This window comes from Perca flavescens, chromosome 17 (genome assembly GCF_004354835.1).
Source record: "Perca flavescens isolate YP-PL-M2 chromosome 17, PFLA_1.0, whole genome shotgun sequence".
Classification (NCBI taxonomy): Eukaryota; Metazoa; Chordata; class Actinopteri; order Perciformes; family Percidae; genus Perca; species Perca flavescens.
In genome coordinates, this window is record NC_041347.1 from 19,235,208 (window position 1) to 19,249,711 (window position 14,504).

Sequence of the window (14,504 nt, forward strand, 5' to 3'; positions counted from 1 at the left end):
ACTTGAGGTAATTTTACTCTGGTAATGCATAAGCTCAGAGGATTAGTAATACACTCTTATTCTCAAAGTGTTCCTTTGAAGTTTTACCTTTACTCTTAATCAAAGTGAAGAATTAAAGCTTTTGTGTTTACATGCTCTTAAGTGTGTGTGTGTGTGTGTGTGTGTGTGTGTGAGAAAGAGACAGAAAGAGTGTGCATACTTGGCAATAGTCTTTCTAAGATAAGCCCACTAGACTGAGCATTACACATGAAAACTCCCTGAGCACTATGCTTTCATCATATTCGGTCTCTTGCTCTGTTTCTCACAGCAGGGGATCTTGGGGGACCCTTTATCAGTACTGAGCAGCTTTATGGAGCCCTGGCTCCCCCCCCCCCTCCCACCTGTGGTCTCTCAGTTAGCCTATTGTGTGGAGGAATGTGAGACGGTCCAAAACTGATGGAGATAAACACAGAGAGGGATGGTGAGGGACGGAAGCCTTGCTGGCAAACCAGCACAATACCTATTAATCCAGCCTCCATTTCTCCCAGAGATGGAGTGATGTACGTGGGGCTGGAATTGCTCTTGTTGTTACTGCTCCCTGTTGGATAAGAACAAGATATACACAGAAAGAAAGAGATGCTGTAAAGCTATACCTTATCTGTGGTTAGATGTTGGTATAAATATATGCCTCACTGATAACCTTAATTGTGAGGTGTGCTTCTTTTAAAGAGAGATAACAGTTTATGTCTTTTTTGGGGGATATCATTAAGTGTTAGATTTTTCTTCCACAGGTAAAAGCAATGACGTTTCTTTCAGTTTCATGTTTGTCGTTTGCTGTGGAACATCTCTGTTTCATGCCTTTACCAAAAGCACGTGCTTAAGGCAGATCAAGCCCCTCGATGAGTGCATAAAGGCTCCGACACACCAACCCGACAGCCAACCTTCGGCAGAAAAGGCAGTCGGACTGACTGCCTCCCAGAGTTGGTCAAAAAAGTGCCTCGAAACACACCGAAGCGTGTGCGCAAGATGTAATACGTCTCCATAATAGCAGGCGGCGCTGATCTGTATTGTCGCCCCAAAAAATGAAAACTGGCAGCTGATTGGACGAACACGTCATGTGGGTCTGGCTGCTCCCGGATTTTACAACCGGGCATAATGGCGACTTTGTTCGGAATACAATCTCATATTTTACGAAGATAGTTCACTGAAACGTGTTTCTGAAAAAATTTTAAGCGAGAAATAGGCCATGCAGTTGCTGAATCTGTCTTCATTTCGGATCGACAAAGGTCAGTTTAAAAGATTTTTGTCAGATTTTGAGAGGTGTTAGTCAGGCTCATCCCACTCGTCATTCCCGGGTTAGCGCTCCACCAATCAGGTTGGCCATTGAGTCCGACTGCCCGCCTTCCGATTCAACATGTCAAATCAGCCAAAATGGATGCCGACGGCTTCTCCGACTGACAATGGCACGGAACACACCGAACAGTCACTTACCTCGCCAGACTGTCTGACGGCCGATAATCGAGTTGGTGTGTTAGGGCCTTAAACAAGCTGGCTTCCCTGTTTAAGAATTTGTCAAGCTGCTAAAATGCTGTTTGACTTTTATAGGCTACAAACTCTTTACATGGGTGACCTGGCAACAAACCTGTTCTAACAAATGTACCTCTCCTCTTCTGCTTCCTTTACAGAGTACAGAACCTTTAATGGCGTTCCGGTAGAGACATCAAGATGAACACGTTACCATCAATGGACCGGCACATCCAGCAGACCAATGACAGGCTGCAGTGCATCAAACAGGTGTGTATAAAGACCCATGTGCAGCAGCCTGTAAGTCCTTCTTTAATTTCATTCAGTAAAATGCAGACATGGATTCTGGAGGCAAAGACACAAGAATCTGCATTTCCTCTCCTTTCCTACACTCCTTTCTCCTTTCAGCACCTTATATGGGCATCAGTTTATCTGGCCATTAGCTTGAGTCACACAGATCATGTTGCACAGGGTCAGAGAGAGAGAGGAGAGAGAGTAAGAGCGAGAGAGAGGCAAATCTGGCAGAACACAAGAAGAGACTTCAAAGAGACTAGCAACATAACAGACTCTACTTTTCCCCTGGTCCTGTGCTCTCTTACATCACGTTCCTGACTCTTGACGTATGCCGGCCCTTGTTGTGGTTTTGCTTAAATGCTTCCTTGACTGCCAGCTTTCAGGAGACTCCTCGCAGACAGATACAGACAGAAAGACACAGTCAGACATAACCCAGGGCTACTGCCTCTGCCTGTGATTAATGGTCTACAAGAACTGGCTGTGGGCTTATTTGTTTATGCTATGTGGGTGTGATCCTTTATATCTCCCAACATCCATATGACACCATGCCTTACAGTGAATGAGTGAATGATAGGGCTTTGAGCTTGCGATTATGAGGTGACATATCCCTTTTCCCTGTGCCTGCTGTTAAACCCCCACCCATTCCCCACCTAAACTCCTGAGCACCCACTATAATAACCTTTATCTTAACAGGCCCTTGTTGCCTCGGTGCTTTTACTTTGATTGCATTGAGCGATGTGCTTGACGTCAAAACCTTGGGAAAGCCTTATTTCTAGTATGTCAGCTTTTCTTAAATGAGTAGAATTTGGTGGAATTGACACTACTCACCTCACAAAGCCTCCTCTTATTTTCTCAGGCGTCACTGATAAGCCCTAAATCGCCCGAGTTAACACATCTAGCTTAATAAATGCACTAATTGTAGTTTGGTTTATATACTCCTCTTTGGCTCTGGCTGTAATAGAATTCGTAGTAAACCAGACTTCAAAGGCAGTGATTTAGTCAGTGAGCTCGGAGCTTGTGGTGGCTCTGCCAGCAGGGTGTTGTTTTGGTTTGGGGAAAGCCGCTGGCAGAGAGCCAAGTGTTTTTCATGCAGCCAGGTAGGCACTGAACAGCCTGATCCTTGGCTGGCCTGAAAAGGGGTAAGTCAGTCCATCATCTCACAGAGGACGGTCTGTCAAGCGTCTGGCTCTTTGTCTGCTGAAACCCCATCGCTGCCGCTCAGCCCTCTTCCCCCACTTCCCCGTTCTTGTCCTCATCCTACCCTGAACAGCAACATCAACAAGAACAGCTCAGGCCCCATCCTCTTCCAAAAACTCAGCGGAGCTATTTCACTCTGCTGTCCTCCCCCTGACACCGGAGTCGAGGTTGTCAGGCAGAGTCGGTGGTAAGCGCTGCAGCAGGAGGAGCTGTGAGTTCAGATCTAGACAGACAGCCCCTGCTGTGCTAGTTCTGATTCCTCTCGCGCTGAAGGCTGATACGCCTCCCATCAAGCTGCAATAATGCCAGATTATATCACTCATCTAGAAGAGGCTCCTCTCCTCCCTCTCACTCAACAAGAGCATCTCTCACTTTCTCTCACTCTCCTTGCTTCTCTTCATCCACAGCTAGCTCTTTAATGGCTAATCTTCACATCAAAAAAGATGAGTCACTCAAGGCCTCTCTTGAAGCTCATGATATCATTGGAAACTCTCTGAGATTTTCTCTGCGGGCGGGGACCAGGCCTGACATGTTAGGCCGCGTTCGCACCCAAGAGCCCTTTTGTCACACACCGCCAAAAAACTGCCCTTTCAAAAAACGCTCACCTCTGCTGCCCCCTAAAGACAATAGTTCTACCTTCATTTCAAGAACACACAAAACAAGACGCTTCAGCTCCAGATGAGAATAATAAATGCTTTCAAGTGGGCTCAATCTCGCCGACTGAACAAGCTGCAGCTCTGCGCCATTTCAGAGCTATTAACCTCCTGAGCCGTGAAGAAAGGGAGCCCAATTTTAAAACCGCTTATTGTGTCCTGCCAGCCTGAGTAGCCTTCAGACACTGGGAAGAAAAGACTCAACTGTTTCAGGCCTCAGTGAACAAGCGAGAGAGACGGACAGAGACTGAAAGAGATTAGACAACACACCAACGGCGCATATTGAGTCTACACACATAGCTGCCAGGACCTAGGTTGTTTTCTTTGTGAACAGCCAAGCCAGCCAGTGGACTTTTGGTGCCGAGGCTCTGTTACATTCTGAAAACAGGCAATGAATGAGGGGAAGAGAGAGAATGAGGATTGGAGGGAAAGATGTGGTTGCTGTGTGGGTCATGGGGGTGAGGGCTGGGTGTTGCCAAGAGAGATTAACAGGAAACACTGGCATCATTGTTGATATGGGTGTGATCTTCTTCCCACAATGCAGCAGAGCCCTAAGTGGGCCTATATTGGAAGGAGTCAAGGTCCTCACAGGGTTTTGCAGAAACACAAGACATTAAATCAAGGCAGTTTGGAGGGAGAGCGCAAGACTGCGAAACTATTTGGTTTCGGTGTTTTTCCAATTTGTACTTAATCTGAAGAAAGAAAAAAAAAAACAACGCTCATTATTTTCCATTGTTTCTAATGGCAGTCTCCTTCCTCTGTGTTTGCACAGCACTTACAGAACCCGGCCAACTTCCACTCAGCGGCCACAGAGCTGCTCGACTGGTGTGGAGATCCCCGGGCCTTCCAGCGACCTTTCGAGCAAAGTCTCATGGGATGTCTGACGGTACGCAAACAGTAATTATGGTTTTCGTTGGGTTTTTCAGGTACTTTTTAGGAGACATGACCAACACAATAATTAGATTTGGGACACTGAGAAGAAAAAGAAAGTTTTAGGTTAACCTAGACAGTGCAATAGCTGAAACACGATTCATGTCATAGTCATATTGATATTTGGATTATACCATTTATTTGGATATTTGAGTAAAATCAGTTAGTAGCAGGCTATAGTCCCACTAGGTTTGTATCAAGCAGTTATCCAAGGCAGCGGCTCAGGCCCTCAGAGGCCAGTGACAGAGGTTAAAGTCCTTGTCACCCACTGCTTCTCTCTACTTTGTGCTTCACACACACACACACACACACACACACACACACACACACACACACACACACACACACACACACACATATTAAAAAAGAGGCTTGAACAGGACTGTGGGTAGCCTGTCACCCCTGGCTATTGCCTTTCAGTTCACCAGCTACCATTAATTGATCTGGACTAGGGCTGCAACTTACGATTATTTTCAATTCAATTTCAATTAATCTATTGATTTCTTTTTCAATTAATCGATTAGTTGTTTGGTCTCTAAAATGTCAGAAAATGGTGAAAAATGTGGATCAGTGTTTCCCTAAAGCCCAAGATGACGTCCTCAAATGTCTTTTCATCTCAAAGATATTCAGTTTACTGTCACAGAGGAGAGAAGAAACTAGAAAATATTCACATTTAAGAAGCCGGAATCAAAGAATTTTTTTAATTACTCAAACTGACTAATTGATCATCAAAATAGTTGCCGATTAATTTAAGAGTTGACAACTCATCGATTAATCGATCAATCTCTGCAGCTCTAATCTGGACACAGGCCCAGAGAGCTGGCCTGCACCAGGTGTGTGGAAAAAAATCACATACTCTTACATACACAGTCACATGTGTGAAAGAGGCTTTAAAGCAGAGAATTGAAAGTTTCACGCGTCTATCGCTAAGATCAGCCTATGAAACTCTGAAGGAACATTGTCCCCGGCTGAAGTGGTAGCGTGAGCAAACAGAGAAATGCTCATTAATGTGTAAATCACAATAAAAGCCTCTTAAAGGCTGATAAAGAGCTATACAATGGAGCCCACCACTGAGAGCCCTCTCAGCATGGGGCTGTTTCCATCAGCTAAATTGTTTCATCAGACTCAGAGAGCAAACGGCTTCTCAACTGGAGAATTACTGCACGCAACAAGTCCTTGCATTCTTTGAAGGATTTTATCTTTGTGACGGTACGTCGCTGGCTATGTATCAGAGCGCTGAACTGAAATTTAAAGATGACTGTGCATCAATCATAGCCCTTGAGATTTATTGTAGCTGAATGAAACTGAATGTGTGCCTCATGTGGAGACGCTTCTTCCCTCCGGCATGTTGTACATGTGGAGGTCATCCTCCGATCCCTGGTGGACTATCGGCTCCAGAGCAAATCAAAGATGACATAACTGCTAGTGCTGCACTATTAGCTGTGTCTGCTTGACAATTTGTGGGGTTTTTTTGCATACTGTATCAAAAGTGTGGGTAATGTGATGTCAGTGCAGGCAGACATCTGTATTACTGCCTCTTAGTAGGAGTTGCCTTTCACATACAACCACTTAAACAACAAGCAGAAGGAAACTACAACCCTTACTACCTACCCTACTTTGCAGCTTTAAATACATTTACAGTGATTAACTGTAGAATTGTATATTACAGTCTCTTGAATGTATCAATCAATCAAATAAACCCTATTTATTGACATAATTTCTTATTTCCTTCAGTGCTCAAGCAGCCATATCACCTGTAACAAAGGCACTTTATGATCACTGCTAGCTGTTATGTTGGCTCTTTAAAAGGCACCCCAGCTGACCTTGTTAACGCTAATGTGTGTTTTGAGGTCAGAGGGAGCAGAGGAGTTGTCATCTGCTAGTAGACAAAAGCAAAGGGGGTTTCCTTCTAATAATGATTTACCCCTGTCTCCTGAGTCCTGTTTAACGTCACTTAGCATCCCCTTTAACGTTATATTAGAGTCAGGGAGGCTCCTGCTTTATGTCCCATAAATGTTCAACCTCTTTTTGAAGTCATTAGCACAAACAGATTATTAAAACCTTACGGCTGGGGACTGATTCTTTTTTTAACCTTTGCTCAGGGGATGCTGCTGAAACAAACATTACTTACTCTTTTTTTTTACGCTGGCCTCCAATACACACACAGTTAGACTTGTTAGTTTAGCTGGATATCCAAATACCTATTATTTCAACATTTTCCTGCTCTGTCTGGGTAATTAAACCGGCAACCTTTAGTCAGAAGACAAACTCTGTTCATTTTAGGGCCAGAGTGGGCTTGTTTGATGGTAACTTTTGACTCTGTTCGCTCTGCAGAGCGGCTGTGGTTTGGCTCTCTCAGCGCTCTTGGAGGTTGATGCAGTCATCAGACTCGTCCTGACTGTGGATCACTGGAGCAATCCAGACTGCAGACTCCACATTAATCTCACTCATTGAATGAGTGTCTGTCTTTAGAAAAATTAAGTTTAGTGATAGCAGGGGTTCAAAATATTAACACAATTAAAAAAGGATTAAGATGTCCTTCACTATAGCTTATGGTTTATTTAGCATGTATTATTCATGTAAGTAATAGTAGTAAAATATCAATATTTTATTGTATTGTGTAAGATGGATTGATGGATGAATGATAGACAGACAGACAGACAGACAGCTATACTCATGATCCATCGCTCTTTCTCCAGGTGGTGAGTCGCGTTGCTGCTCAGCAGGGGTTTGACTTGGACCTAGGGTACAGGTTGCTGGCTGTGTGTGCTGCCAACAGGGACAAATTCACTCCCAAGTCTGCAGGTAAGACCCTCCACTTTACTAAAATGCCAGCAGATGCATGCTCATACATCATCCCATTTACTGCTGTTGACTTGCAAGACAGCGGACAACACAGTGCTCGTTGTTCTCCATGCTGCAATTATTCACTTTTTCATGAAACAAAACAATGAAAACAAATCGCTGTATGGCTTTAAGTCGTGATCATTCTGCTCTGGCCATGAATGCACAACGTAGCTGCTTATTATGTTTTGAGCACTATATAAAGGTCATTACAATATATTGTTAGCATGACACAGATAATCTCATAATTATGCTAACAGACAGTTTAATTTGTATATTATTTTGTTCCTGCCATTGCTTAAAAAACTAATGAAAGTTACCATGAATCTGTGGTTTGCAAATGTGTGACTGTGACCACAGACATCACACAAAAAGCCCATAGAGCATTATAATGTCAGATATTTTTAGTCCCATTAAACATTAATGTGCTATTGAGATGAGCTGTCCGGGTGGTAGCCTCACAAAAACAGTCTACTCAACAGTCTTTCCACACAAACCCACACTTTTATGTGCATTTGCACACACACACACACACACACACACACACACACACACACACACACACACACACACACACACACACACACACACACACACACACGCACACACACACACACATAAACACACACATGAAGTGAGAGAGAAAGAGCGAGCAGTAATGCTATCCTCAGACATTTATCTATCAAATCCAATTTCCCCCCGATCTATACCTCCCCTCCCCTCCTCCCTCAGTCCTGCAGGAGCAGCCTGTTGTACATTTGTCAAAGTGAAATGTGCAGAGGCGGGAGAGAGGAGAGAGAGAAAGAGATGGATGGCTGGGGAGGTGTCGCTGATGTGTGCTGGACCACTCACTCTGCGTGACAGAGACCTGACAAAGCCGTAGCCAGCCAGTCAGAACACAGATAAACCTTTGTTCGGCAGTTACAGTTTGGAAGAAGTGAGAGTAAAATATTTTGATTAAACTCTCTAATTCCTCTGTTTTTCTGACAAGGCAAATAATGTCACTGTTTTATAACAAGAACTACTGTGACAGTAACAGTAACGCTCGTAATCGTATCCCATAATTCCTCATACGAGCTGCAATGTGCTGCAACTGAATATGCTGAAGGCAGAAATGTATTAGTTTCTGCCGTTTTTTGCTCACATGGTCCTATGATATGAACGATATGAATGATTTGCTCAAGCTGAATATCCCCTTTCAGTTGTGGTGGGAAGCGTCTTGTTGGGAGGAACTTAAGTGGTCAGACAGACGTCAGTGTACAATATTGATTGCTGTATTTCTCCCTCTGTCTGTGTTCCTGTGTTGGGATAATGTGATTGTTGTGCAGGCATGGCTCGGACTGGCTGGCTGTCTGGGCTCGACTGACAGTCAGAATCATCCTCCGGCCTGCTGATGGTTCTGGGATCTAATAGAAGACAGCACTGTGTTTCAGGAAGAGCTGTTTATGCACAGCAGACAAATGGGAACTGTAGTGTAATTATGCGGGGGGCTGTCAGGCTGTCAGGGTGGGAGGCAGATGTGACTCAGGGCAGATCTTACTCACTGAGCATCCGTCTTACCTCCCGCACAAGGACGTCTGTCTGAGAAAGCAGACAAGCAGACGGGAGGGCGACAGAGGAGATGTAATGCACACTTGAACTCTGAGAGCTCACACAAAGATGCAGAGAACAAAGCATTTGTTAGCTCTGTCTGTATGGTCATATGTGTGCATTTCTACTGTCTTTGTGTGTGTGTCCGTGTGCATGAATGTGTGTTTAATTGTGCATCCCCAGCACAATCTTCGTACAGCCTGCATGGCGACAGAATCTGACACCTGAGAGGCCAAGCGAGGGCTGAGAAGTCTAGGATGCTCTCTGCGGGCTCCTAAGGGGAAGAGGCAGACTCTTAAGATTGCAGATCAATCCCACTGACGCTTTCTTTCAGAGCATCAGTTAAAGAGGAAATTGATAAAGTACTTTTCTTTTTTTTTAAGTATGACAACTTGAGTAGTTGCAAAATTAAGTTGACGTGTGTATTTCTCACAACTACAAAATGCTGTCATTGCTGCACAGCGCGTGCAAATACCAGGTGATCGAGGTCAAACGTTTCTCAAACTTTTTCAGACCAAGGACCACTTACCCAATAAAAAAAAAACAACTTATGGACCATCTGTCTTGCTGCCAAAATATCCCCCAAACCAATAGGCCTCCTACTTCAACATTATATTACAAATTATAGCCAAATTAATGACAGTCTCTGTTGCCATATGAATGGAAAGAATGGTGTTGCATATAACCGTAAACATTAATCCTTCCGTATTTTCTTCACATGTGACGCTGATCATTTGTGATGTAAATTGGATGTGGCGTCGCAAAACGGTAGGCTTCATTGCTCAAGTCCGACAATACAGCGAAACAGCCAATTCAAATAATAATGTTTCAATTTACATACGCGTTTATTAAACAAAGTTTGACAAACACTGTTTTGAATTTTGAAATAAAAACATGATATTTTATAGAATCTACCCGCGGACCACCAGGGGTGGCTGGCGGACCAGTCTTTGAGGAATACTGATCTAGATGATGACGCAGACAGACAATTTACTAGAAATGAATCACCAAACAAAGTATTATATGACTTCCAGTAAGTAATTAAATGGGATATTAGAGGATGAACAGATCTACAGTAAAAAAAAAAGAACATTTCCCATCTTGCATTTATAGATAAATCTTATGTTTATAATTTCTTTTTGCATGTGTGTCTGTCAGCCCTCTTCTCTAACCCTCTTCACTCCAGGTAAGAGAACCCATGAGCAAACTACAAATGCCTAAGATTGCACTTCTCCCAACATATTTTAGATTTTTAGCAACAGCAGACTGCTGCTGATGAGCTGTCTGGAGACTGTGACCCTGCAGCGAGGATTTAGGGATTAGCATGTTGCTCTAATCTGGAATCAGCCAGTAAAGAGATTTATCTGCTCTTAGGCGAGCTAGCATTAGCACTGTTAACTCTCAGGGCCAGCGAGGATACTCATCTTTAATGCTGTTAGCATACCAGCAGCTAGCATAGCTATGTTTAGGTTTAGATTTTTGTAGGAGTCACTACAATTCATATTTATATGTCTGGCAATGCGAGACTACTGTACTCTTAATGAACGCTGCTTCCTTTTTCAAATCCAGTGTTTAAAATGCATAGTCCATTTTTAAATCTTCTTAGAGTTTTTTTTGTTTTCCTCGTAATCTGTAGTCTGCTACAAGCTGACTTCCAACTGCGAGGTTCATTAAATAACCTTGCTGTGCTGCTGCCATACAAACACACAAAACTCTAATAGACTCTGAGCTGTCGGACTACTACTGTGAAGTTCAGCAGACACCCAATCAGATTACGCACTTAATCTATCAAGGGTTTTACCGTTTCCTTCCTCAGTGAATCTGCCACTCTCGTCACTAAGCTCACAACAGTTTGTTCTCTTTCTTTATGATGCATAAGCTCCTCTAATAAACCTACAGCATTATCATTATGAGTTATCCTCTTTATTTCTACTGTCTTGCCTCTTCTCGATAGTGTCCCCTCCTGTTATGTTTAAAATAGATGAAAGTAAATCTCAAGTGTGACTCAGTTTGTGTATTATGTTTTCAACATGACATAACACGTTCTGGATTTAAGGTAGCTGCTCCCTGGAATGATCGCTATGTTCTTAGAAACCTACTTTAATATTGAAGTCAGGTTTCTGCTTGTTTTTCTGTCTTGCTCAAAGAAATAATGCTTTAATCATCTATGTTGGCATTGGCATCATATGTTATCAGAAGATTAAGCTCATCATTATGGTAATAATAATAATAATGTTTTTAGTTTCTCTTTTTCAGCTGATTTAAGTGTTTGAAAAAAAAAAAGAAACTGGGGAAATATGATGAAAAGAGCTTAGCTTTGTTCTGGGTGGTTTGTAAGTTCCCCCACCCACTCACATCTCACATTAAAAAGAAATTGTCCCAGCAGAACTGAAGAATTGTCAGCATTCGGTCAGTCAACAGAGCTCATGGAGCATGATCTCAGGAAAACAGCCACTCTGCTGTGTCAACAGTGACAGAAAACTTCCAGGGTGTGGCTGTAACTCACTCCATGTCCTGTGAAAAACACAAACACACACACAGCACTCCCGAAAAACACTTCACCCACTCATAACTCACATAATTCAGCAAGCGAGTGCAACTGAAAATAAGTACTCGTCATCAATGTATTTGGTAACATATAGGTAAAATATTGTGATATTTGATTTTTTTTCCCACATGGCCCAGCTCTAACACACACACACACACACACACACACACACACACACATCCTCTCAATCCTCCTTTGGCCCACAACAATCTGACATGTCTTCCACTTATCTGTCTCAATTTACTTTTACTTGATTGATTTTCTCACCCCGTCTTTCGTTCCAAATTTGAGCTGTGTGTGTAGAACTAGAGGAAGGTGTAGGCATCCTTTGTTACTGACCCAATCAACCTTACAGACTTTTATATTTAATTACTGCTGAGTAAGAGCAGCGCGCTGAATTATTAACAGGAAACAGGGTTTATTTTTAGCATGTGGGCCTGTCCTCTGACACTCTCCAATGGTTCGCCTAAGATGAAACCCCTTTGCAACCCAAAACTACCTGCAGAACTTTTCTCTTAAGTTTATCGAAATAAAGCTCATAGGGAAATACTTATTTGGGTAGTTTCATTTGCTGCCTCTGGCTGATTTGGTCCTCTATCTCTTGCTATTTAATTGGTTTGGTTTACACAGTTGCAAGTAAATTCATTTAGGTAAAATCCCAGCTGAGCTGGCAGTGCAGTTACACTCCAAACACAGAAGGGTTTGTTCTTGTCAAAACCGGATGAGCAAATGATCTAAATCCTCCTTTTGTTCAGGGTTGACTGATCTGGCACCCACACCTCAGGACTCAACCCCCCTCCGATCGCACATCACCCCCCCATGGGCTTTAGCTACACCCTTTTCAAGTTATATTTCTGTCCAACAATGCCTCCGTTGTGTCTTTCAATTCTGCGTGGGACGTTTGTGAAACCGTTGATGACTGAGTGTCTGTCAGACAAAAACCAACTTCCCTCTGCTGTCACAAAGCCAGTGGGCTTTCCCGCTCTTCGGAGGCACAGTACATCTCAGCATTTAGGTAAGGAGAGAGAGAACAATGACAGTTTAGGTCTTTCCTCCTCATTCATCCAGATTTTTTTTTCTCTCACCATGTTAGGTTATGTTAGGGGCGGGTGAAGAGAAAATGAACTCAGATTCACCCTCATCCTGCCTCTTCTTTAATTCAGTGGCACTCAGCTATTCTGCAAGTCTCTGATGTGTCTTGTTAGTTGGATTTACTAAGTGGCCTCTGATAAAGACAAGGGGATGTTGTCAGGTTAGAATCCCCTTTGTCATAGGGCTGATAATTTACTATTTGTCTGCCTTAATAGAGTGATCTTTACATCTCATACTTTCTTCTTCTCCCACTTCCTCTCTCATGCATTGGCTTCCAGCCAGCTTGCACAGCACACTAAGCTCCACCCATTTATGCAAGTTTGCAATCTGAAAGCATTGTTTTTTTGTTATTTCCTCTTTTTTGCCCTTCCTGAAAATGGCAGTCACATTGTCGGATTATGCATGTGTTCATGTGTGTTTCTGTGTGCACTGTCTAAGTGTGTGACGGCAGCTTAGACAAACAGGGCAACGGAGCACTAGACGGACTAGGCAGAGCACATCAATAACAGCACCTCACGACAGAGGTGAGAAGCACTGCAATATCTTGCCTTCTCTATCTCTACTTCTGTTTGTCTGCGTCGGCTTGCTGTCTTTATCTCTTTCTCTCATCCTCCCTTCTCCTCGGCTGTCTCTGTTTATTTCTCTCCCCCCCTTTTGTGTTGGAGCCGGTAGCAGGTACAGCAGGAGCCCATTAGTGCAGAGCCCAGCTCTGATTGGATAAGCCGGAGAAACCGGGAGACTGCCTCTGAATAATTGATGTGCATTGTGCAGACGCTGGACAAGGGAAAAAGACAGATCAGAGAGCAAGGGAGGAGAAAGAGAGTGAGCAAAAGAAAAGAAGAGAGAAAGACAGGAAAGGAGATGAAGTAAGAAAGAAAAAGTGAGCAGAGTAAGGGATATGTGCAGAGAGTGATAAGGCACAGGCAGGAGGCTTGGAAGCAGCAAAAGCTTTGAGAGTTGCCACTGGCCTCTGCGGGAACAGGAGCATTTGTGGCACTTGATTCTTTTCTCTGCGCTATGAAGGGAATAAGATGAGATGTGCAGGGACTTTGCTTGGCTCTGGGTAAGTGTGTGTGTGTGTGTGTGTGTGTGTGTGTGTGTGTGTGTGTGTGTGTGTGTGTGTGTGTGTGTGTGTGTGTGTGTGTGTGTGTGTGTGTGTGTGTGTGTGTGTGTGTGTGTGTGTGTGTTTGTTTGTTTGTGTCTGCTGTCCATGTGTGCATCTTTGCACAAAGCTATTTGGTAATTCACAGGCCAATTAGCAATGGCCAAATTTAGGTCTAAGATGATGCAGTTAGAATTGCCATAATTGAAGCAGAATTAGTTTTATTGTTTGGTAAGAGTATGTACTCTTACTCTTATATAGCCTAAATGCAAAACTTTAACTTTGACTGTGCTTTGGCATTGTTGTCTGTTGCAGCTGTAATTTAGGCCATAAATAGCAAGGGCTTCTATCTTGTCTGGTGTGCTACTGTAGTGTGAACATAGTCTAAAGCTTTGGCTGCTCACACAGCATGGATCAGGGCAGATCAGCTCACCACAGGTTGACCTACATGCTGTTCTGTTATAGGGTTAATATGAGTGGTTTTTTTGTCTATGTACACTGCACAAGTATACATTTACATTGTCTATTGGTTAGTTGCTGGCTTATTTCGGGGCTTTGTGGATAAGGGTTACAGTTGAGGTTGTGGTTATGTTTTGCTCTTTATGTTTATGTTGTTTTTTCACGGCTGAGCATTAAAAGAGTTGCATTAAGTTTGTAGTTTAATGTAGGTTTAACTTTGAAAGGATTGTAGGTCATGCTTAGGGTTTAGGAAATAAGATTGAATTGTAAAATAATTCTTTAGTTCTAACAA

The 14,504-nt window shown here is 43.2% G+C and overlaps 1 protein-coding gene across 6 annotated transcripts in view; it reads left to right on the plus strand.

Annotated features, from left to right (window-relative positions):
• The window catches only part of zmiz1a (zinc finger, MIZ-type containing 1a), a 107,187-nt gene that overhangs the window by 74,016 nt on the left and 18,667 nt on the right, over window positions 1–14,504 (plus strand). For 3 of the 6 annotated variants that reach the window (XM_028603570.1, XM_028603572.1, XM_028603571.1), the window contains exons 3-5: window positions 1,665–1,773; window positions 4,420–4,533; window positions 7,277–7,382. In XM_028603570.1, the coding sequence (XP_028459371.1) occupies window positions 1,705–1,773; window positions 4,420–4,533; window positions 7,277–7,382 (289 nt within the window). In that variant the 5' untranslated portion in view covers window positions 1,665–1,704. Of the gene's footprint in view, window positions 1–1,664; window positions 1,774–4,419; window positions 4,534–7,276; window positions 7,383–13,039; window positions 13,176–13,486; window positions 13,715–14,504 lie in introns of those variants that run through there. The other 3 variants (XM_028603574.1, XM_028603573.1, XM_028603575.1) reach the window with 2 other exon arrangements.